Below are 24,717 nucleotides of genomic sequence, written 5' to 3'. Positions count from 1 at the left end.
CATGCCGTACCACTGCTGTAGAGAGCGCACTTCCATTTCTAGGGCTACCAATTTAGCATCCTTCATCAGCAAGACATTTGCCCACACACCTCCAAAAGAAAATTTTTTAAGCCTGAGATTAAAATTGCTCACTAATTTCTTCTGTTCAAATAAATACTTGCTTTGAGATTATTGGCAGTAAAACTCAATCTATTTAATATTAACGGGTGGAATAGTTTTCAGCTATTTACTCCCGAGGTTCCCCTATAGCGAGGCTACATCTGTAAAGATCCAGGTGTGCAATATTGCATTAGGTCTCCCCGACCTTCGTGTGGCTTTAGTTGTAGTCCGATTTTTACAAGGGAGCTTCTGTTCCTATATGTGACTATGAAAATCTTAACATGCATGGATTGCTAGGAGATTAAGGGAATATAGGCAAATGAATACAATAAGATTAAAGATTACAGGACAAATTCTGCCTGCAGTAAGGGTTATGTTATCACAGGACTGGAGGGATTAAACCATAGTTAATTCTATTACCAACAATAAAGGAAATGTAGTGTAATGTACAGCCTTAGTGGTTTGCAAGTGATCAATAAAAAAAGGCAGATTCCCTCCAAATAAATGAGATTTGGACAGAGATCAATTTTAAAATCTCTTATTTTGGAAGTTTCCGCCAATCAAATTGTTGCAGCTTGGCAGTATACTAGGAAAGGCTGAAGAAAGATGGCTTAAAATATATATGCCTGGCTACAGAAGATAGGCCAGACTAGAGGAAGGAGAGCAGGGTTTAGGACATCAGGAAGTCCAGCATTGTACGCTCTGCCACTGTGGTGCTGGGTGACTCTGGGCAAAGCCCTTCACCAGTCACGGTGGGCAGGTGCATCAGAGAGAAAGAGAACCTCCCACAAGTCTGTCGCAGCAGAAAAGGCCTACTGGCTTTTTGGTGATGGGATGAACAGCCTTCCCCTTCGCTGTTCCTAGTGGGTGCCCACCCCCCCACTGCTGACTCCGGTCAGGCCCCGCCCTGGCACTTTCAGCAAAGAGGCCAAGGACTGAATGAACCACAGAGACTTAGGTCTGGTCTACGCTACAGAGCTACATCAGAACAACTACATTGCTCGGGGCTGTGAAAAACCCACACACCCCTGAATGATGGCATTATACTGACCGAGCCCCCAGTGTAGACAGTGCTCTGTCGGTGGGGGAGCTTCTCCCATCAACATAGCTACTGCCTCAGGGGGAGGTGGATTAACTATGCCGGCAGGAGTAGCTCTCCCAATGGCTTAGAGCGTCTTCATTAAAACGCGACAGCTGCACGGGTGCAGCGTTTTAAGTGTAGCCCCAGCTCCATGGTTGCTTTAGTAGGCCTGTGTGGGGAAGTTTGCCCCATAACCATCTATGCCCCATAGACCTGATCTGGCAATAGACAGACTTCAGACTTGCTATAAATCCAACATCCCTCCCATGTGTTATATTTATGAAAGGGGGGGGGCAGAATTCACTTTGAAATTCCATTGCAGATTGTTGTTTTTATATCTCCAAATTAAGCAGGCAGTTAGTCACTGCAGCTCAGAGAACAACCAGCAATCTGCTGGTGGTTAAATAAAAAAAAAAAAGGCAGCACAGTGAGTAAACATGACAATTGATGGCAGCATAGTGGATTGGTCTCATTGAATTACAGAGCCAATTTGGAAACAGGTGCCCATGCAGTTCTCAATCAAAGGGGGAAAAAAAGTTAAATACATCAGAAATCAGAAACCTGCCCAATAATCAGCTGGATGATTGGTGGGGCTAAAGGAGCATTCAAGAAAGACAAGGCTGTTGCAGAGAAGCTAAATTAATTTTTTTGCATCAGTCTTCACTGAAGAGGACATGGGGGAAGATGGTTTAGGTGACAAATCTGAAGAACGGTCCCAAATTGAGATGTCAGTAGAGGTGGTTTTGGGAGAAATTGATAAACTAAATGGTAATAAAAGTCACCAGGACCAGATGATATTCACCCAAGAGTTCTGAAGGAACTCAGATGTGAAATTGTAGCTACTAACGGGGGTGTTCAACCTATTCCTTAAATCAGCCTCTGTACCAGGTGACTGGAGTGTAGCTAATATAATGTTGATTTTTAAAATAGGCTCCAAAGGTGATCCTGGCAACTACAGGTTGGTAAGTAACTTCAGTACAAGGCAAACTGGTTAAAACTATAACAAAGAACAGCATTATCAGACAAACAAATGAATAGGATAGGTTGGGGAGGAGTAACACAGCTTTTGTAAAGGGAAATCATGCCTCGCCAGTCTACTAGAATTCTTTGAGGGTGTCAACAAGCATGTGGACAAGGGTGATCCCATGGATATAGTACTTGGACTTTCAGAAAGCCTTTGACAAGATCCCTCACCAAAGGCTCCTAAGCAGTCATAGGATAAGAGGGAAGGTCCTCTCATGGATCAGCAACTGGTTGAAAGACAGGAAACAAAGGGTAGGAATAAATACGTCAGTTTGCAGAATGGAGAGAGGTAAATACCAGTGTCCCCCAAGGATCTGTATTGGGATCAGTGGTGTTCAACATATTGTGACAAAATTCCTCCTCTACCTTGGTGGGTCTTTCACTTATTGGCGGATTTACTCGCCTTGGAGCTTCACAGCAGCCCTCAGTTTGGCCGTTTTCATGAACCCACAGTCCAGGTCAACTCCTTCTGTGTCTGACCAGGAGTTGGGAGGTTTGGAGGGAACCCGGGCCCCTCTACTCCGGGTTCCAGCCTAGGGCCCTGTGGAATGCAGCTGTCTAGAGTGCCTCCTGGAACAGCTGTGCGACAGCTACAACTCCCTGGACTACTTCCCCATGGCCTCCTCCTAACACCTTCTTTATCCTCACCATAGGACCTTCCTTCTGGTGTCTGAAAATGCTTGTACACCTCAGTCCTCCAACAGTCCGTGTTCTCACTCTCAGCTTCTAGCGCCTCTTGCTCCCAGCTCCTCACACGCACACCACAAACTGAAGTGAGCTGCTTTTTAAACCCAATGCCCTGATTAGCCTGCCTTAATTGATTCAAGCAGCTTCTTGATTAGAACACCTGCAGCCAATCAGCCTGTCTTAATTGTCTCCAGAAGGTTCCTGTTCTGGAACCTTCTCTTGTTACTATACCCAGGGGAAAGGGACCTACTTAACCTGGGGCTAATATATCTGCCTTCTATTACTCTCCTGTAGCCAGCTGGCCGGACCCTGTCACAATATTCATATATGATCTGGAAAAGGGGGTGAAAGTTGAGGTGGCAAAATTTGCAAACAACTATCTTGAGTAATTTTGTATTAAGTCCAAAGCTGACTGCAAAGAGTTACAAAGGGATCTCACTAAACTGGGTGACTGGGCAAGAAAATAGCAAATGAAATCCAATATCAGTAAAGAATCCAAAAATCCAAAATGTAAAGTAATGCACAGAGGAAAAAATAAACTATACACACAACATGATGGATTCTAAATTGGCTGTTACCACTCAAAGATCTTGGAATCATTGTGGATAGGTCTTTGAAAACATCTGTTCAGGGTTCATCTGTTCAAAAAATGAGTTACAGCTGGCAAGAAACGTTACAGACAACAGGAAGGGGGGTCTTCAAATGTGTCAGACAAAAATGGAAAGATCAAGGACAGTGTGGGTCCACTGCTCAATGAAGGCGGCAAGCTGGTAATGGAAGACGATAGGAAGACAGAGCTGCTTATTGCCTACTTTGCTTCAGTAGTCTCACAAAAATATGTGACCGGACAACTAGCAAAGTTATCAGACAATAAAGGGGATGGGATGCAGATAAGAATAAGTATGCCCACCCCTTTTGAAAAGGAAAGCAGCAAATATCTCCAACCGTCAGTGATGGGACACTAGATGGGAAGGGCTCTGATTTACAACAGAGAATTCTTGCCCAGGTGGCTGAGAAAGTCCCACCAGCTACATGCTGAGGGTCTAACTAATCACCATATTTGGGGTCAGGAAGGAATTTCCCCCTGGGTCAGATGGGCAGAGATCCTGGATTTTTTTTTGCCTCTCTGCAGCATGGGTCATTTGCAAGTTTAAACTAGTGTAAATGGTGGATTCTCTGTAACTTGAAGTCTTTACGTAATTGTAGGACTCCACGAACTCAACCAGAGGTTAGGGGTCTATGACAGGAGTGGGTGGGTGACGTTCTGTGGCCTGCGATGTGCAAGTCAGACTAGATGATCATGATGGTCCCTTCTAACCTTAGTCTATGTGGACTGCCTTTTTCCGTGTCTGTACAATGCCTAGAACAATGGGGTCTGGTCCGTGACTGCTGCTCCTAGGCACTACAGTACAACAACTATCCAAATTGGAATTTAGGCACGACACCAGGGTTAACATCCACCTCTACTTTTTGCCAAGTGCCATGGGCTCTTTAATGAGCCATCTGTTTTATGTCTCATTCATACCACAGCCCCTTCAGGAGCACAACAGCACCATAGCACTGTGCTGATTCAAAAGAAAACCACCACCTATTGACCCACCAATGCCAATCTATGCTGCAACAAACTACGTTTTAATGAGTCTTTGTAGTTTTGACTCAACAAATGAAGACTCTAGAGAGTACCTGCCTTCACTGATCCTGCCAAAGAGTTACGATAGGAAGTAGATTCAAGCAGTTCTCAGCAAGCAGGGGAGGCTAACGTACTGTAGGGAAAACCAGAGCCAAGAAGAGTGTGAGGTATAAAAGTCAATTGGAATAAAACCCACATCATACTAAGTAAAGTTTATAAAAAACGTTAACACCGAAGCCCAAAATACCAAAACAAGTTTAATATACAGAACTAGACATTCAGACAAAAGGTACAAAGCAACAAAATGCTGTAAAAAGTCACAAAATAAATCCTTGACATTTTCTTCCCCACAGCTTGCATAAGACAAAGATATGAATGACATTGTTCGTTCAGTGCACAGACCAGAACAGCGGCAGAAACCCCATTGTGAACAGTGACCTCTAGGAAAAGCTCACAGCTGTAACACAAATGACACTGCTTTTACAAAAGTCTGCAGTTTGAACAACACAGGAAAAATCAATGCTTGCTGACTCTTTCCCTCTGCCTGCTCCCAAAAGCCTGACTACTCAAACGCCTGCTACCGAGTTCTTTTTTTGCCATCCTAAACATGGTGTTTATATATTGAGGTGAGTAGCTGGAACACCTGCCATCAATCCAAGAGCACAAAAGTCAGTCTTTCATTTCTAAGCAAGCTAAATAGAGAAACTAGTAAACAAAAAAACCCCTCCCCTGTGATCCCTCAGTGAAGCTTCAGACCAGGACCTGAGATGAAACACTTGTAGCTCTGGTGATTGACCTCCTCCCATTCATAGACAAAGAAAGTACAGCCATAATCATCCTGCTGGATCTCTCTGCAGCATGGATATGCAATTAGGTTACCCACCTCTTAGACATGACAGGGGTGAATGTAACCACCTTGAAACGCCTCAATTCTATTCTCCCACACTGAACCCAGGAGTCTTTATGGGCAATTTTTCATCCCCAGAGCAGTCACCTACAGAGTCCCCAAGACTCCATTGCTCCCTATTATTCAACACCTGTCATGAAAGAATCGGTGAGACAAATGGAGATGAAGTGCCAAGCAGCTCACAGACACCCAGCTCTGCATCACCTCTCAACTTTCTCACCATGAGGATGAAGAGGAGGTGCCCAAAGCTGAACCCAGGCAAGACTAAAGCGATGCTGGTAGGAAGAGGGAAGCACTTTGAAGAACTTTAACAGCCCCCATTTTCAAGGGCACCTGCCTTGAAATTATTTCACTGCCTCAGAGCTCCTGGGATGCTACTGGGTGCTTCAACAGTCATGGGGGCAGAACATGCCTACTTCCATGTGTGACCAACCAAAAGATTTATCTCTCATTACATCGGGCACACATCTGGCCGCAAAAACCTCCGGGCTTGATTGAAAAACTTTTGGCTAGGTATGGAGCCACAGAGCCTAAAAAAGCTCCCACTGACACAAAACACAGGAACCCATCTGTTTGGCAACACATGTCACTGAACAGATCACCCCTATGCTCTGCTCTCTGCACTCCACCATAGAAAGGGATTTCAGTTCAAGCAGTACTTGAAATCCTCCATGGGATCGGCCTTGGCTTCCTGAGAGGTCGCTACTCCCTCTGCAACCAGAATCCCCCATAATTACTACATTTCACTGAAAAATAAAGGGGTAAACAACAGGCTCATGAGTGCCGGAGGCAGATTCTCAGGAGCTAGGCCTAGACCGCGGAAGCGACAAAAAAAATCCGCTACGTTAAGTCAGAGGAAGATTTTGCATTTAGATACTGCAAACCCTACTCCCCACGCAAATTCTTCTCACAATAAAGAAAATCACCAATTTATAAATTAACCAAGCTCTCTTACAGGCTGGGAAAAATGGAAGACTTATTTTTATTTCTATTTTTAAATAGTTGGCAGATGGGAGGAACCATATAAATTGTATAGGAGATGCTCTCATCCCACCTGACAGTGGCAGGGTCCTTGGTTAAGACACTGTTTTCACCGCCTATCCACACCGCAGCAATGCAATGCACTAGAGCACGAAACCCTCAGCTCTTAGGAAACTCCAGCTAGTACAGAGCTCTGCAGCAGGTCACCTTGGCATCATGGGCTACTGCCATCACATCAAATTTAATCTCCATCCTCTACACTGACTTCCCATAGAATACTAAGTCAAGTTCAAGGTCTCAGTCCTTCTCTTCAAGGTGCTCAGTGGGCTGGGCCCAGCGCTCCTATAAGACGGTTAACGTTCCTCAATAAAAACAGTGGTAAAGAGCTCTATTCCTCTGGTACAACAAAATTTTCTACCAGAAGGGTAAAGCTCATCTGTGCAGTAGGACTGGTCTAAGACTGTGGAATAAACTCCCATAGAACTAAGGATAATCAGGAATCTCAGCACCTTCTGACTTACAATGCAAGACAACTGAGAGCTGCCTTCTGACAGAGCAGTATGTACATTTAAAAAAAAACTAACACGAGCACTGTACTGCATACATATTTCTCTCCTTGGAAGGGGAGAACAAATCACATGTTGCAGATTTGTGGTCACACTGCTTAATGCAGTAATGAAAGCGTACAGATACTACAGTAATAAGCATGGTATAAGAACCTATACAGATCATAATATCTAGATACATTATTTCCATACTCCAAGTGCATAGAGTTTGAATAGCTAAAATTGCACAACCCATTAATAATTTTATCAAAAAGCATTTTCTGTTAAAAACGTGTTTACTTCCATGATCCACCTATTGTACTGATCTTGATATGCACCCAACAAGTTATACATATGCCATATGTCCCTGATGTTCTAGTTACCTGAGATCCACTAAGCTCAACAGCTGAATTCCCTTCATAGGCTTCAAAAAGTTCTCACAACTGTCACCTTGAATGAAGTTTTTCAAACGCACCTGTGGAGTGTAAGTCCCCACTGACTTTTCAATGGGACTTGAACTCAAATCATTTAGGCACTGTAGAAAAGCCCAACTCATATACTTAAGACCAAAGCACAATAATAGGGACAAGACAGTAGAGTACAAATATTTGTTGCCACTGTGCTATCAGATTTTCTTAATTTAAAAACATTTTATTGATCTAGTTTTGTAAACCAAACAATGCTTGTCAGTAAAACAAACGTGTTGCGTAGAAGCATGAATGTACATTGCGTAGTCATCCTTTCATTTCCTGTCTGTGACAGCGTAGCAACGTGTACCTAATTACCCATGGAATGAGATAAAGCGGCTCTCGGTGCAGCTAGCATCATTTTGAAAGATAAACCTCAGTGCAAAGTGCTTATTTGAAGACAGCAGAACACATTAATGGTGCAATTAGCCTTTCTCCAGAGGAGCATTAGCATCATAGGGAGCTAGCAGGAGCACAGTGGGCTAGCAAAGCACAACAGCCATGGATTCGGTCAAAGTTGGCAGCAGCCAGCAGTTCTGGAGGCAGTACTGAGCTCAGAACAGATGACAGGTGAATGCAAGGAATCCCTGGCATGACACTGAAGCAAAGCTTTGGAACCATCTCTGTAAATCAATGATAGGTTCCCACAGAACCACTGTCCAACTTTCACTGGCTGGGGAGCTGTTCCTTCAAACACAGGAGAGTTGAAAGTGATTGTGTACAAATCAAAAGAGAAAGGAAAAATCCCAGGGTTTACAAAAAAGGCAAAAGTGCAAAAAGTACAGGAGTACGTGTGCTGTTACTTCAAGACGTATTGTAAGGCATTGCAGTAAGACAGAAATAGGATGTGCAGTGATTTTTCACGAAGTGAAAGTTCTTATTTGCATGACTGCCTGTTTTATGTGCAGAGACATCTAATTAAAAAACAATTCTAGCTTTATTTTCCATTGGAGCTATTAAATAAAAAAGCAAATATCAAAGTGGCTATTTAATCTGAAAAAATCAGCAGTTTCAATTGGCTTTGAACGGCAATAAAAAACGAGACTGGCTGTCCAAACCCTCACCTACCAGTCCTCAGAAATGTACAAGACAGGAGCTTCCTCTTCACTTAGTAAGAAAATATATACACATTAATTACAGTAAGTAAAAACCAATATATTCGGCACTTTTTTTAAACTTTACACGTGAGAAAAATATAAACACTAATAAAATTATGTACAATAATATAGTCACAAATGCATCCTGACACTAAAGGATGCATTTATATAGGACAAACTGTAGAGAGAGAAGTCCCCTACCCTTCATTACCCAAATAAAAAAAATACCCTTGAGGTAGATTTCTCCAAATCCTGGTGACAGGTTAAGATTTTTTGTTTTTAATAGTGCCATCACCATGAATCTTGTTCTAACATGTGAAGACCTTGTGAAAGGCACAAAGATGCTGTGGCTTTCGACTTTATTAATAAACTCACACACTAACGCTTGAAATGGAGGACAAGAAATAGTCTGAAAAGCAATTTAGCAGCGAGTGTCAAAAGCAAATAAAGTCAGGTAAGGATACTTTTCTCCTCCTTACAGGTCACTCCACAATTCTATAATAGTTTCTTCTACATATTTACATGAGGGAGCTTTTTTTAAAATTGAGTCTTTTTTGGCTATTTTCTCCTGGGAAAGAGTTTGGAATATGAGTTTTATTATACAAATCAACCATAAGTACAATTAATACTTGTAAAACCAAAAAAAAAACATTACATGTGTATTCTATGTTGATATCACTAGAATCTCTGGGCTTGCCAACACAACCCTGCAGCCCACACTAGTATGCTATGCTGTAACTTCCCCATATAGACCCTGAGAGCATGAACTAAAAGGTACTTAGCTTGCATTAATGCAGTCCTGTTTTTAAAAAAAGAGGACTACATTCACACAAACTAGGTACACCTTTTAGTTTGCACCAGCAGCATCCACATGGGGCAGTTACAGCTTGTGCATACTGCAGTTCAAACTCTGGCAGTCTGAACTGGAGGGCCATGTAGACATAGCCTAAGTTTTAATTAGCAAAAGATTCTTGTTGATGTTTCTACCAAATACTTGAACTTATCTATTTAAGCACATATATTTCATAGATGAAGTGGTATGCTAAGCACACTATAAGTAGTGAGTGCCAACATTTGCTCACAAACAAAGGTATTTTGTCCTTAGAATATTACACACAGCTCAAAGATTTCAACAAGAGTTCTGAGCACACCTCTAAGGGCAAAATTTAGCACAAATGATTTTGGACAAGTCTAATATGACTTTCTCAGCTACTTCAACGTTGGCAAAGTCAAATAAGTTCTCATTTCCCAAATCTAAGGTGATATTTTAAAATTGCTATTTTTAAGTTGATATTTTGGTCATTTACAGAAAGGTGCTGAAGTCAGACTACATACGTAAACAGGTGAAATTTGTGTTTTGGATACTATGACAGCAAATGTTGCAGGAAGATTTCTCCTTGTAATATTCGTCTTACATACAACTTAGTTTTCTGCACACTGTCACTATATATAAATTACACAGACTTGCTAAAGCATGAAGGAGGAAAATTAAGTTTAAATTGAACCTAATACATCACTGTAATGACCTCTTAAATTCTCCTTTGTTTATGGGTACAGCACAGCCATGGAACAAAGAAAAGTTCAACAATCAATCTGCCTGGACCACTATTTACACTGCAGTCCCCATCCCTTTCATTGAGGGGCCACCATTTCCTACTTCGCACACTCAATTCATGGCTGTTCATTTTCTAGCTGTGCAATAGCAATACTTATGGATGCATTTGGGCAACAGAACAAAAGAAATTATATTACCATAGTTTTACATTGTAGTGATTAGCAAGGGAAGGGAAATGAGAAAACTCTCTCAGCTTTCAATAGGATAGAAGACTAGTGGACAATTCAGATAGGCATACTGAAAAGGTATTATTTAAATCTTGCACATACATATACACAATTTTTCAGGAATGTTACTGTATCTATCATAAAGTCAGAAATCAATTGCACAGGTTATGTTTTTTCTAGTTGCCTGCACCAAGCTGAAGTTTTGATTCAAGTTGTTGATTTAGTCTGTTCGACCAGGCTAGAGTTTCAACCCTCTTGGAAAGTCTTCCTTAGTTGCAAAAGAAGTTCTTGTTCAATTTCTTTCTTTGTTGTTTTCTCTGACCTGGCTTATGTTTCACAAATCTGGCTCCCAGAAATCATGCAGCTTCCCCTTAAAAGAAAAAAGAACAGGAAAAAAAATTGAGAAACATACAAATTTTATTTTTGAGAGAGTAATAAGGTAAGTAGATAAGTAGCTTGAGCTACGGTACTGCAAGTAAACCTGTAAATCCATATAATCTTCTTACTTTAAACAATAAGCCTACCAATGAAAAGCAAGTTTCCTAGGCAACAGCCAAATGCATATCTAATTTAAAAAACAATTAGAGAATTGCATCATCAGAAATTTCCACAACCTGATTTATAGAAAGCTTTTTCAGAAGTGTATCACCCTCTAGTTCCTTTCCTTTCATGGCATTTTCTCTCACAGGGATTCCATTCATTTTACCAATGTTACAATTATGTCAAATTTTCAGCAAGACTGCAAGAGCTATCAATATGCTAACAATGCCAATGTTTAATTATTCAATAATTATTTCAAATAGATTTAAGTGTTTATACGTGCTTAAAACTCAGTCCAAGAAGCCTCTTTCAGATTACTGGTTCAAGCAAAACAAATTTCGCTTTAAGATAATTGATTATATCCCCAGTTAGTATTAAAATAGAAAATAGGTACTCTGATACCATGGCATCCTACTGAGATACAAAACCTAGAGATTGATAGAAACAGCCCCAAATCTTGGATATCCAACTTGGATATTTGTACATTCCACACGAGATCATCTACATATCTTGAAGGCACATCACTTACAAAGTGCAATCAGAGTTTACTTGGTCACTCAAGCCATTTGTTAGAAAAAAGGCTGAAATCCTACCGAAATCATAGGCAGGATTTCACCCAAGATTATAGCAGCACAGCTAGTAGATAGTGTACTTTACTACTGACTTCATTTACTAATTAGAAATTGCTTTTTAAAACTGCTACATTATACTTTCAAGCAACACAAATTAGTAAAATGCATTTAGCAATAAGAAAAATTGGTTTAACAGTACCTGAGTAGGCCGAGAATTTTGTATCATTTCCTGCCACTTGCCATATATCCTAGCAACTAAGTCTTTTACCTATAAACAAAAATTAATTCATTTACCTATTTAATAGAATAAAAACAAATGTGAGACTTATCGGACAGCATATGAAGATCCCTTTTAAAGCTGTGATACAGCAGGGCTTTGGGGTGATAGCATTTGAGCTCTTAATCAAATGCTTATACTCCATATGCGGATACTAGAGCGATAGACAATTTTACAAGCAAGATTAAACTTGATTATCTCAATTTAACACGTAAATAATGTCAGTGCTAGAGATCAGCGTGAAAGCATTTGCCTGAGATCAGCGTGAAAGCATTTGCCTGAGATCAGCGTGAAAGCATTTGCCTGATAATACCGGTGTCTCACTCTTTTTGGGTTAGCAGGGTGTAAAATGCAAGTCTTGCAGTTTGCCATTGGATTGATTATCTTGTTACAGTAATTACTCTGGGCAACAAACAGCAGCACAGACAGCTTCTAAAAGGTGTTCCTGATACATAAGGCCATACTTCATGGCTACCAATCTTGAGTATGCACTCAAATTTCTGCTCTGAAGAGCTTACCTTATTTCTTACTCTGCTTGTACAGCACCCAACACAATGGTACCCCCACCCCCAAGAGCTACTTCACAACAATACATACAAGCAGAAGTGGTGGGGAGAAGCAATTAAACAGGAAAATAATAACCCCTTCCCACCTCAAGGGTAAGCGGAAAAAATACACAAAAAGATATGTATGGTGGTGGGGATACAGTTTAAACTTGAAATATAGTTAAAGTAGGTCTGCAGTATTAATTGCACCAAATGACAGCTCTATAGAATCAAATGTCAATAAAGAGGCTTTTTGAAGGGTAGGAATTTAGTGAATTCTCTAAGCTGGTGTAAAACAGCATTAAAATATAAAGGTTTGACTTAACTGAACAAAAGGCTTTTGAAAGGTAAGGACTGCCATGCCATGGCTTGCTACTAAAGCACATGAAAGTAACTCAAGTAACAAACTTGAGACCCTCATAAGTAAAGCACCACAACATATTATAAAATAGGTGAGCTAGGCTTAATTCTGCATCACTTTGGGTTTTTTGGTGGCTTAATTAATTATGTATGTATGTAAATTACTTGTTAATTCAAATAAAAGCTATGGATCACTGTGCAAAAGAATCAGATTACTTTCCAAGTCCTCTTATCTTTTTCTCTGTAAGTGCTGCTTGGACAGATCCCTTGTCCCAAAGAGCACTTCCCCCATCAACAATCAGTGACGTCTCTAGGCAGGAAAAACCAGCAGTATCCAGAGATCCTTTGCAGCTATCTTTTTTTTCTGGCCATGTGGCCCCGATCTGTCAGTGATTTACACACGTGCTTAACTCTATGCACTGAAGAGTCCTTCTGACAGCAAATGAGACTATTCGCAGTGCACAGAGTTAAGCAACATGAGCAAGTCTTTGCAGGATTAGGGCCTACATGTATAAAAAGCCAGCAAGGAAATGTAAGGGAATCTCAGTACTTCTAGAACCTCCTAAATTGGGGCACGGAAATGGAACACACTTCGAAGACACACATATGCTTACCTTAGTTCTATAAAATAGCCTTGCATCTTCCCTAATATCACACTTCACATGTTTTTCTAAGGCACCACAGAGCCTCAGTAAGCACTTCTAAATAAACACAAATTCAAAAGTATGTTTAAGTTCATCACTTCAAAATTAAACTTTGTCTAAACCCTAAACAGAAAAATTGCAAATACAGGAAAAAGCACACAGTTTTTGCAGGGCTTTTTAATTTTAATTTTTTTCAGTTTTTTTTTTTTTTTTTTTTAATTTGAAGCATTTTCTCCAATACACACATCTGGCTGACTTTAGAACCATAAGGCCACTGCTGTTAGGTACCTTTAACACCACTTAACTCATGACTAAACATTTTTTTAAATAGTAGTTCCAAAGTTATATTCACGGAGCAGATGTGACAAAGCGGGACTGTTCTTAAGGTTTCTTCTGAATAGTGTGGGGGTGCCTCAGTTTCCCCTATGCAGTTCTTAAGTATCTAGGGGGTGGGATAAGGGTGTATGATCATTGCAGAGCCCTGGAGGGCAGGTGTGTGCAGGGGTCTGGACACAGTTAATGGCCAACACCCTGTTTCCTGGCAACTGATGGCCTGGGTCCTTCCCCCCTGCACAGTGAGAGCTAAAGGGGTTGGAGAACAAAGGAACCAGGTGACCTCCTGGCCCAGGAAAGGGACAAAGCCCAGAGGAGGAGGGGCTGGAGAGAGTTTCGGTTTGGGGCTGGCTGGGGACATGGAGTGAAGTGCAGACGTGGTTGTCTGGCTCACTGCCCCACAAAATGGACCTGGCTGAGGGGTCCTGTTTAATTCTGACTGGCTAGTTTTTTGAGTCTTCAATGCCCTAGAAGACTACAGGTGCCAGATCAGAAAAGCCACTCAGATCAAATTTTCATGGAAAGCATTGAAACTACAATAGTCAAAATATAATTTTTCAGCAGACAAGTCAGGTAATCATTAGGCATTTCCTGGAAGAATTAATGGTCTTTTCATGTTTGTGGCAGCTCTCCTGGAAGATTATTACTCTTCTGGCAACATCCTTTTGCTTAAATATGAACTAGGATCCATTTTACAGTAGTTTTGGACAATGAAAGCCTGTTCCCATATCTAACGGAAGCTTCACTGCAGAATTCTGTTTCCTTCCTAAACAAGTCTCCAAAAACCAGAGTTGACTTTCCTCTGTGGAGACTGGAATTGTGTGCTTGGAGGAGGGAAGCTTGCACTTTGAAGCATGGACCTTTTATTTTTGATTAATAAAAATGGAAAAATCAAGGAAGATCTGAATCTCAAGATAGATCATTTAAATGGAAAATAAATATACTAGTGGGTTATGCACAGGCCCTTCACTTCTAGAAACCTACTTAAGGTCATCAGAAGTGAAGCAGGCGAACAACATCCTATTCTCCACAGCAGTAGTTCCCTAACCTTTTTTCCAATTCTATGAACCACTTCATAAGAGACTTCTGTCCTCCATCTCCCAGTGAATAGCCGTCAAAAGGTTTCATTCTGTGGACCACTGCTGATCCACAGTAAAGAACCACTGCTCAGGGACATCCACTAGCATCACAAAGATACCGTATAATCCTATGTAGTTGGTTCAGTCTAATCAGGAGAGACAATACTGAAAACAGCTGCAAGTGCTAAAGGCTTTATACATTGCCTATCCCATTGACTAGACTGTAGAAAGGTATTCTATCATGCCACCACTTTTCATTAAAAAAGTAAATTTGGTGGAGAAGAAATGAGTGGGATTTCTAACTGAAAACACAACATTAGGGAGGGGGCAATGTATTAAGGTACCTATTTTAAAAAAATGAATTTCCAGGAAAAATGTGTAAACAAAAGGTTTATACAATACAAGTCACTAACATCTTCACAATAAAGCTACTATGAATCTTTCTCCACTTTCAAAGGAGTCGAAGATTCTCAGTCACACAAATATTAGCAACAGACTGGAGCAGACATAAGAATGACATTCTCCGTCTTAAGGGAGTCACATGATAGTCAGATTTCTTTAACCACCATGTGGGAAGATCCATGGAGTGGCAACAGCATCAGCGGTAAGAACTGTTCAGCTACCTTACAGTAAGCAATTCAATGGGAACAGATAAAGAAAGACCAAATTACTGTATGGGATAACAGATGTCTCCTGGTCAATATCCGCTCAATAAATGGATTGTAACATCCTAGGCCAAAAGAGAGCTATTGCTATTGAGCCTATAATGGCTGCTATATTAGCCTGCCGTTGCTGCACTCCAGTACTTCACTACGCTCTCTTAAATACTTTGCAATATCTAGAGTGGGTCAAAACATTTTTGACTAAATGTTTATTTGTCAAAATATGCTGTTTTAGAGCTGAAACTTTTGCTGAGATGTATCCATTTCAAAAAGAGTTCGGTGTGAAGGTTTTGAGGTCCAGGTGGACTGTCAGGTCACTTACAGAGACCTGAAACAAAAATCTAATCTTTTTCATCCGAAAAGACAGACAAACACAATTCTGTTTCATGAAAGTGTTCGAAAGAGAGGGTTACTCACCTTGTGCAGTAACTGAGGTTTTTCAAGATGGTTGTCCCTGTGTGTGCTCCACTTTCGGTGTCTTGATGCCCTGCGCTTGTAATTGGAGATTTGTGGTAGCTGTGCCCAGGTGGGCCACGCACGTGCCGTAGCTGTCTCATGCTGTTCCGAGTGGTTGCATAGCGGTGTGTAGTCAGCCATCCCCCTCTTCCTTTTCTACCCCCGAGAATCCGCACGAAACGCCAAAGTAGAAGGGAGGAGAGAGGGTAGTGGAGCACCCACAGGGACAACCATCTGGAAGAATCTCAGTCACTGCACAAGGTGAGTAACCCTCTCCTTCAAGGAGTGTCCCTGTGGGTGCGCCACTTTAGGTGACTGTTCAACTTTGAAGCCCCTCCCCTCCACTGAGGGGCACTGCTCGTCTGTTGATGCTGGATAACATCTTAAATCCAAAGTGAGCATCTGATGCTGATTGTTGTTCTAAAGCATAGTTTTTAGTGAAAGTATGGACTGATATTCAGGTAGCTGCTCTACAAATGTCAGTGATAGGCCACATAGGCTGCCAGTGCTCTGGCAGAGTGTGTGTGAACTCCTGCTGGAAGTTGTACATTATTGTTTTGGTAGCACATCTGGATAGATCTATGGTGGGGAACCCCCATAGTTTGAATATGGACTTGAGAATTCCGGGATTCATCTCCCATTCGTGAATTTGTGAGAAATCCCTGCTTAGTACACCCACTATTGTATTTGGACATCCCAGAAGATAGGTTGCAGATATCTCTATGTTGTTGGTGATGCACCAATTCCAAAGTCATATTGACTGAGTACATAGGGAGTATGATCATGCTTCCCCTTGGTGGTTTATATAAAACATGCATGCTATATTGTCCATGAGGATCTTGATGGCATTGTTCTTGATTAGAGGGAGAAAGTGGTTGCATGCATTTTGGACTGCCCTTAACTCCAGTAAGTTTATGTGCAGGTTGGACTCCGCTGGAGACCAGTGGCCATGAACCATATTGTTGAGTTGGTGTGCCCCCCCCCAAGCTATTAGGGAAGCATCTGTCATGATTGTAATGGTTGGAGTTCTTTGCTGGAACGGGACTCTTGAACAGACATTCTTTGGTTGTGTCCACCGTGTTACAGGGTCTCACTCTGCATGACATTGTGAGGTGTCTGTTGAGAGAATATCTGTGTGGTATATATGCTGGCAGTATATACTACACCTGCAAACATCTCACATGGAGTCTGTAGGGTTGCCAATTTTGGTTGGATGGATTCCTTGAGGTTTTATCACGACAATCTTTAATTAAAGATTAACCTTTAACTCCTAGAGATTCCAGGACAATCCCGGAGGGTGGCAACCCTAGGAGTCTGACACGTTTTACAACAAACATCGTTGCTGACATATGCCTAAGAGTTGTAAGTATGTTCTGGTGGATGTTTGTGGGCTGTCCATCACCGTTCAATTAGGCTGACTAGAGTGAGGAAGCGTAGTTGGGGGTAACGTTGCTGTGAGACAATCGAGGTAGGCTCCTATGAATTCCAACTTTTGGACAGGGACAGATGTGGACTTTTGTACATTTATTTGCAACCCTAGGTCCGTGAACAGGGTTATTGTGCGCTGCGTGGCATTTATTGCTTCTTGCTGCATTGGTGCCCTTGGACACCTTCTTTATAAGTATGGAAATATCATTACTCCTTGTCTGCGGAAGTGAGCTGCAATGACAGCAAGAACTTTTGAGAAGACTCTCAGAGCGGTGGACCGGCCGAAGGGTAGTACCCTGTACTAGAAGTCTTGCTTCCCTAGGATGAATCTCAGGAATGTTCTGTGTGACGGGTATATAGTGATATGAAAATATGCATCTTGGAGGTCAAGGGCCAAGTGCCAATCTCCCTTCTCTGGTGCTGGAATTATTGTAGTTGGTCACCATTCTGAAATGTTGTGTTCTTACAAATTTGTTGAGTTTGTGTAGATCCAGGATGGGTCTCCACCCGCTGGTCTTTTTCTGAGTTAGAAAATAGTGTGAGCAGATACCTCTGTCCCTGTGTTGTAATGGTATGGGTTTCACAGCACCTACTTGTACAAGGTGGTTTATTTCCTGTTGTAGTAGGTGCTCCTGAGAAGGGTCCCTAAAGTGGGACGGGGAAGGGGGTGGGTAGGTGGGATAGAAATAAAGGGGATGGAGTAAACCTTTCAGATAATCTCTGACACCCATTTGTCTGTCATGATGGAGTGCCAGACTGGGTAGCATGGTGACAGATGGTCTCCAAAAAGATGGGGGACCATTTCAGATTCTGGAATAAGAGCGTGTGAAAGACTCATGTCCTCAACTATGCCTTCAAAATTGTTTTCTGGAAGTGGATTGTTGAGACTTTGAAGGCTGGTCTTGATTCTGCAGACATCTATTCTGTCTTTGTTTAAAACCTGCTCTGCTTCTTTTTGTTTGCAGGTATGTAGATGCCCAGGCTTTTTAAGGTAGCCCTTGAGTCTTTTAGGGTATGTAATGAGTCCTGGGGCCGGTTTTGTTCAATATCTTCATTAATGATCTGGAGGATGGCATGGATTGCACCCTTGGCAAGTTTGCAGATGACACTAAACTGGGAGGAGAGGTAGATATGCTGGAGGGTAGGGATAGGATACAGAGGGACCTAGACAAATTGGAGGATTGGGCCAAAAGAAATCTGATGAGGTTCAACAAGGACAAGTGCAGAGTCCTGCACTTAGGATGGAAGAATCCCAAGCACCGCTACAGACTAGGGACCAAATGGCTAGGCAGCAGTTCTGCCAAAAAGGACCTAGGGGTTACAGTGGACGAGAAGCTGGATATGAGTCAACAGTGTGCCCTTGTTGCCAAGAAGGCCATGGCATTTTGTGATGTATAAGTAGGGGCATTGCCAGCAGATCGAGGGACGTGATCGTTCCCCTCTATTCGACATTGGTGAGGCCTCATCTGGAGTACTGTGTCCAGTTTTGGGCCCCACACTACAAGAAGGATGTGGAAAAATTGGAAAGAGTCCAGCGGAGGGTAAGAAAACTGATTAGGGGACTGGAGCACATGACCTATGAGGAGAGGCTGAGGGAACTGGGATTGTTTAGTCTGCGGAAGAGAAGAATGAGGGGGGATTTGATAATTGCTTTCAACTACCTGAAAGGGGGTTCCAAAGAGGATAGATCTAGACTGTTCTCAGTGGTAGCAGATGACAGAACAAGGAGTAATGGTTTCAAGTTGCAGTGGGGAGGTTTAGGTTGGATATTAGGAAAAACTTTCACTAGGAGGGTGGTGAAACACTGGAACGCGTTACCTAGGGAGGTGGTGGAATCTCCTTCCTTTGAAGTATTTAAGGTCAGTCTTGACAAAACCCTGGCTGGGATGATTTATTTGGGGCTTGGTCCTGCTTTGAGCAGGGGGTTGGACTAGATGACCTCCTGAGGTCCCTTCCAACCCTGATATTCTGTGAGACATTGGTTTTGTCTGCAAATAGTTTCTGACCCTCGAAGGTTAAGTCCTCGACTGTTGCTTGGACCTCCCCTGGAAACCTGGAGAGGTGGAGCCAAGATGTATGGCGCATGACCACAGATTTCATGATGGATTGTGCTGCCGTGTCTGCAGAGTCAAGGGAGGCCTGTAGGGCCATCCTGGTGATGAGAGACTCTTCAGAAATATTTGCTTTGTACTGTTCTTTTTTTGTCACTGGGTAAATTTTCAATAAAAGTTGACATTTTGGAGAACATATTGTGTGTATACTTGGTCAGCAGAGCCACATAGTTAGCTATGCAGAACTGAAGTGTAGCTGAGGAATAAGCTTTTTGATTGAAAAGGTCTAGCCTTTTCCAATCCTTGTCATATGGTGTCATTCAGGAGTTGTGTTGTTTCCCCCTTTGGTTGACTGCCTCCACTACTAAGGAGTTTGGCATAGGGTATGTAAATAGGAACTCAGCCCCTTTTGCTGGCACGTAATATTTTTTGTCAGTTCTTTTACACGAGGGTGGTGCTGTAGCAGGTGTCTGCCAGATTATTTTTTCAGGCTCAATGATTGCATCATCAATTGGCAGAGCTATCTTTGCCGACGGGGATGCCTGGAGTACGTCTGTGAGCTTCGGTTGGGCTTCTGGTAGCTGTTCTAGTGAAGTGTCTAGAGATTCGGCTACCCTTTTCAAGAGGTCCTGAAAGGATTTGAAATCATCCCCCGTGGTGGGTGATGGCGGCATTATGGTTTTTGTTCAGTGATGACGAAGAGAGGTAAGTAGGCAGCCAAGTGTCATATTCAGCTATGTTCTCAGGTCACTCAGTCTCTTCCTCTTGTGTTTCCGAGGGAGCTGGGACAGTTGGTGAAGAGTATCATGCTGTTCTGGACCTGGGCGGGCTAATGAGTCTGTGGTGTTGGGCCATATACATTGCCCATATATCCTAGTAGGACCAGTTAGGTGGGAATGGTATGGTGGGGGCGGTGCCCATGGCTGACCATACCATCCTCATATGGTAGGTGTTTGGTGGTGAGATGGTCTGGGCTTGGGTGAGGAATGGTGAAGAGTGTATATTACTGCTTCATCCTCCTCTTCCTCATCACCAGAGATAGGAGGGGCTGATCTGCAGGGAGTAGTCAGCTGGCTTGGTACTGATCTCGATGGGGTACCCTTGGTTCTGATCAAAGGAGATTCAGGCACAGAGCCCACTATCAGGTCTGAATGCCTCATGAACTGCTGCAGACCGGCACTGAGCCTCACGGGAGACGGCATGGTGGATGGCCCAGGAGTATGAGCTGAAGCTGGTGGTGCCAAGGATTTAGAGCTGTGAGGTATTAGGTACAGCAGGTGAAGCCATTGTACCACTCACTACCGAGGTAGTCTTCGGCTCTGTGGGTGCCGAGTTGGAAAGTTTCACTTTGCTGTGAGAACCTCCATTAAAGCTTGCCCACATAGGTTTTCAGCTCTTTGGGAATTCTCGGTGCCGGACGTTCCCAGTGCTCCGCGGTCCGGCACTCTGAGTGCCGTCGGTACCAGGGCAGATTTTTCCGTTGGAGATCGTTTTCTTTTAGGCAATTCTCGGTGTGGGGATGTCTATGCCTGCTTTTTGGTAGCCATGCTTGGAACAGGCTCCTTGTGAGCCATTGTTGGAGCAGAACCCATCAGCTGCTGTTCCCAGCAACCGTTGGCCAGGGGGTGTCCTGGACTCTGGATTTGAGGCTAGCCTGAGGGATTTCTCCATCATGAGGAGCTTCAGTTGGAGATCCCTGGCTTTTTTTGCCTGGGCACTTTTGAGTGATGTGTTATGTCAGAGACCAGTATAGAAAGTCTGCAAGTCAGGCAGCATTTAAAGCCAGCTGACGCGGGCATGCCTGAGAGCGTCTGTTTCTTCAAGGAAAAAACTGGGATGGCCCTGTTTGAGGCTATCGCTGTGTGCCTCTTGAAAAGACAGGGGGACAGTAAAAGGAAAAAGAATTTTTTTTTTTTTTTCATATGAAGAACATAAGAACGCCATACTGGGTCAGACCAAAGGTCCATCTAGCCCAGTATCCTGTCTTCCAACAATGGCCAATGCCAGGTGCCCCAGAGGGAATGAATAGAACAGGTAATCATCAAGTGATCCATCCCCTGTCTCCCATTCCCAGCTTCTGGCAAACAGAGGCTAGGGACACCATCCCTGCACAACCTGGCAAATAGCTATTGATGAAACTATCCTCCATGAACTTATCTAGTTCTTTTTTGAAACCTGTTATAGTCTTGGCCTTCACAACATCCTCTGGCAAGGAGTTCCACAGGTTGACTGTGTGTTGTGTGAAGAAATACTTCCTTTTGTTTTAAACCTGCCGCCTATTAACTTCATTTGGTGACCCCTAGTTCTTGTGTTATGAGGAGGAGTAAATAACACTTCCTTCTTTACTTTCTCCACACCAATCACAATTTTATAGATCTCTATCATATCCCCCCTTAGTTGTCTTTTTTCCAAGCTGACAAGTCCCAGTCTTATTAATCTCTCCTCATAGGGCAAACCGTGCCATACCCCCAATCATTTTTGTTACCCTTTTCTGAACCTTTTCCAATTCCAATTTTTTTTTTTTTAAATGGGGCGACCACATCTGCACGCAGTATTCAAGATGTGGGCGTACGAGGATTTATATTGAGGCAATATATTTTCTATTATATATAAATAAAGAAATATAAGACATTATAGTAGGGCAAGGCAGTAGGATAGCTAACTACAACTAAGCTAACACTATTAACTATGAACTATCTGAGGTAAGAGAGGGAACTGCTGATGGCTCTGACTCAACCCAAAGGCGGCAGAGAAAAAACTGAAGGACGGTTGGCTGAGCACCACTAGGTAACTGCTCAGAACGGTGCAAGATGGCTACAGCGCGTGCACAGCCCAACCAAGCACTGCTACCACAAATCTCCAATTACACGCACAGGGTGTCAAGACACCTGAAGTGGAGCATCCACAGAGACGCTACTCGAAGAAGGTTTTGTTTCTGTTCTACTTTGGAAGGAAAATAAATTTTGAAGCCTCAAAATTTGTTACAAAACAGAATTGTCCTCCAGCTAGCTCCACTGATCTCTTACACAAAAGTAAGAAATGTTTTCCTCTAATATTTAACAAAATTTAAACTGTGTCCCTTTACAAAAAAAAGCACCATCATAAGCAGCCAATCACTTGAGCCAGTTACTTACCCTCTGATTAGAATTCACAACGTCAAAACAACTAACTTCACTGACCAAGTGAAGAAGATTGTAGGTCAGATAGTAGGCCTAGAAAGAAGCCAACATAATGAATGCTTTTAATATTACATGTGTGAACTTGAATCTTCGTTAAATTCAGAGTGCTGCCACCCTCCTCTGAAACTACACCATGGATAATTGATTTTAGGATCATTTTATTTTAGTGCTATATCATCTAGTTTTAAGCCCTCAGGAAAGCCAGATGGCAAGGTCATTAAACATGTATATCTGAAAATTTGCCTAAATAAATAATTTGAAACAAAATGGACAAGAGCACTGGAAAATACAATTTTGGAACAATTTTACATGGGTCCCTACATGACCTGAAAGGTTTTCTGTATTTCCAATTGTTATAATTAAACAAACTGGATGCATGAAATGGGTAGCTATGTTTTTCTCTCAGCTTACCTCCCAACATCAAACATGTATACCAAGATCCTGAAGGAATGGCTTTCAGACTAAGCCATCCTGCACAATCTCCAGTCTTCCAATATAGGCAAAGAATAATATTACTGCAGAGTAGACAGCTTCTAGACAGACGGTAAGCTTTTTGGGGGCACAAAGTGCCTTATTATGTGCTAGGCATTTTTCATGCACAATTCGAACTCAATCTCAGCTGTGGCCTCTAAGCACTACCATAACAATAAATAATAATAGTATCTCAGCTCATATGAATGGATATAAAATACTAAGAGCAAGATGCTGCAAGGCATTCCATACACAGAACCCCTCAAGCACTTAACTCTAAAACTGTGAAAGTCAACATGTTCCAAATGACAAAATAAATGTGTAGGAGGAATGCAAATCACATATACCTGCTGCTCTAGTTCTGTACAGACGGACTCTCCACTGAGGTCATCCTGTTGCTCCTTTCTTGCTTCTATCTTTTTCTGTAATAAGTCAGAAGGCTTCATCTGCACCAGATACTGATATAGAAGAGACATCTATATAAAAGCCAATAAACAAATGTTCTAGGAATTAGTATAGCTTCCTGACACTGCAAAGCTCAATACAGTACAAACAACAGATCACCACCAGTTGGAGACTATTTTGTCCACCAAAATGAAAACTCAACATCTAAAACAGTAGGTAATTTTACTCTATTCACAAACTAACAAGTTAATTCTTGTGTGTTGCCAACATTAAGCCAACACTATGTTAGTAACCAAATGCTGATTTTTGCATGACAAGCAATAAGCAGGAGAAACTTGCAAAAGGCATGGTACCATTATTGTCAGGAAAATGGATCTTAAGGAGTTAACATTAAAAAAAATAAATCACCTATTACAGAATAAAGCAATGGTAGCTGTGGAATAAGTCAGGGAATTGAAGAGCTATATTTAACAGCATACAGCACTTGTGATTTACAGAATTTTAGAAATCTAATCGGTCATCTTGAAGAACTCCTAAACCACAGCAAATATGAGCCTCAGAGAGTCAAGACCAAGATGTAAATTAAACACATTTAATCACTAAATAGCAAAATGAAACAAAACCCACACACAAAATTTTAACAGAAGGTATGTATACAGTACCTGCAGGTCACTGGTAACAGGTAAACTTGTATACTTTTTGTTAAGAAGCTTTGAAATTATCGTTAGGCTAAGGTGTCGTCTTATTTGTCTGAAAGAGAAGTTTGTTTTTTTAAAAAAGGAACATCTCAAATAAGTGCTTTTTAACATTGCATATGAGGCAAAATATGATTTCCCTAAAGTATTTTAGCATGTGCTTTTTTGCATATCTAGTGCAGATCTTCCAGCTTCACTAAATAAAGGTAGAAGGCCCAGTTTTTTAAAAATCTTTCCTCACAGGTCACGTTTTCTAAACCTTTTATCACTTTTGTTGCTCTCCTCTGGACTCTCTAATTTGTCCACATTTTTCCTAAAGCTGGACACAATACTCCAGCTGGGGCCCCACCAGTGCCAAGTACTATGGGACCCAATTACTTCCCATGTCTTACACACAAGAATCCTGTTAATATACCAAAGAATATTTTGTCAGGATTGCATCACATTGCTAACTCATTCAATTTGTGATCCACGATAACCCCCAGATCCTTTTCAGCAGCACCACCTAGCCAGTTATTTCCCATTTTGCAGTTGTGCGTTTGATTTTTCTTTCCTTAATGAAGTACTTTGCACTTGTCTTTACTGAATTCTATTTTGCTGATTTCAGACCAATTCTCCAATTTGTCAAGGTCATTTTGAATTCTAATCCTGCCCTCCAAAATGCTTGAAACCCCTCTCAGCTGGGCATCACTTGCAAATTTTATACATACACTCTCCATTC

The 24,717-nt window shown here is 41.9% G+C and overlaps 1 protein-coding gene across 3 annotated transcripts in view; it reads right to left on the bottom strand.

Moving 5' to 3' along the window:
* Positions 1-4,764: 4,764 nt before the first annotated feature.
* Positions 4,765-24,717, bottom strand: part of SLF2 (SMC5/6 complex localization factor 2) — a 59,912-nt gene continuing 39,959 nt past the window's right edge. Inside the window, exons 15-20 of one of the 3 annotated variants that reach the window (XM_073354516.1) lie at positions 23,964-24,051; positions 23,244-23,372; positions 22,381-22,458; positions 13,208-13,294; positions 11,611-11,679; positions 4,765-10,669 (exon numbers count right to left, since the gene is read on the bottom strand). In XM_073354516.1, the coding sequence (XP_073210617.1) occupies positions 10,634-10,669; positions 11,611-11,679; positions 13,208-13,294; positions 22,381-22,458; positions 23,244-23,372; positions 23,964-24,051 (487 nt within the window). In that variant the 3' untranslated portion in view covers positions 4,765-10,633. The remainder of the gene's footprint in view (positions 10,670-11,610; positions 11,680-13,207; positions 13,295-22,380; positions 22,459-23,243; positions 23,373-23,963; positions 24,052-24,717) is intronic. The other 2 variants (XM_073354517.1, XM_073354518.1) reach the window with 2 other exon arrangements.

Source organism: Lepidochelys kempii, chromosome 7, assembly GCF_965140285.1.
Source record: "Lepidochelys kempii isolate rLepKem1 chromosome 7, rLepKem1.hap1, whole genome shotgun sequence".
NCBI lineage: Eukaryota > Metazoa > Chordata > Testudines > Cheloniidae > Lepidochelys > Lepidochelys kempii.
This window is presented reverse-complemented; position numbering and strand designations above follow the sequence as displayed.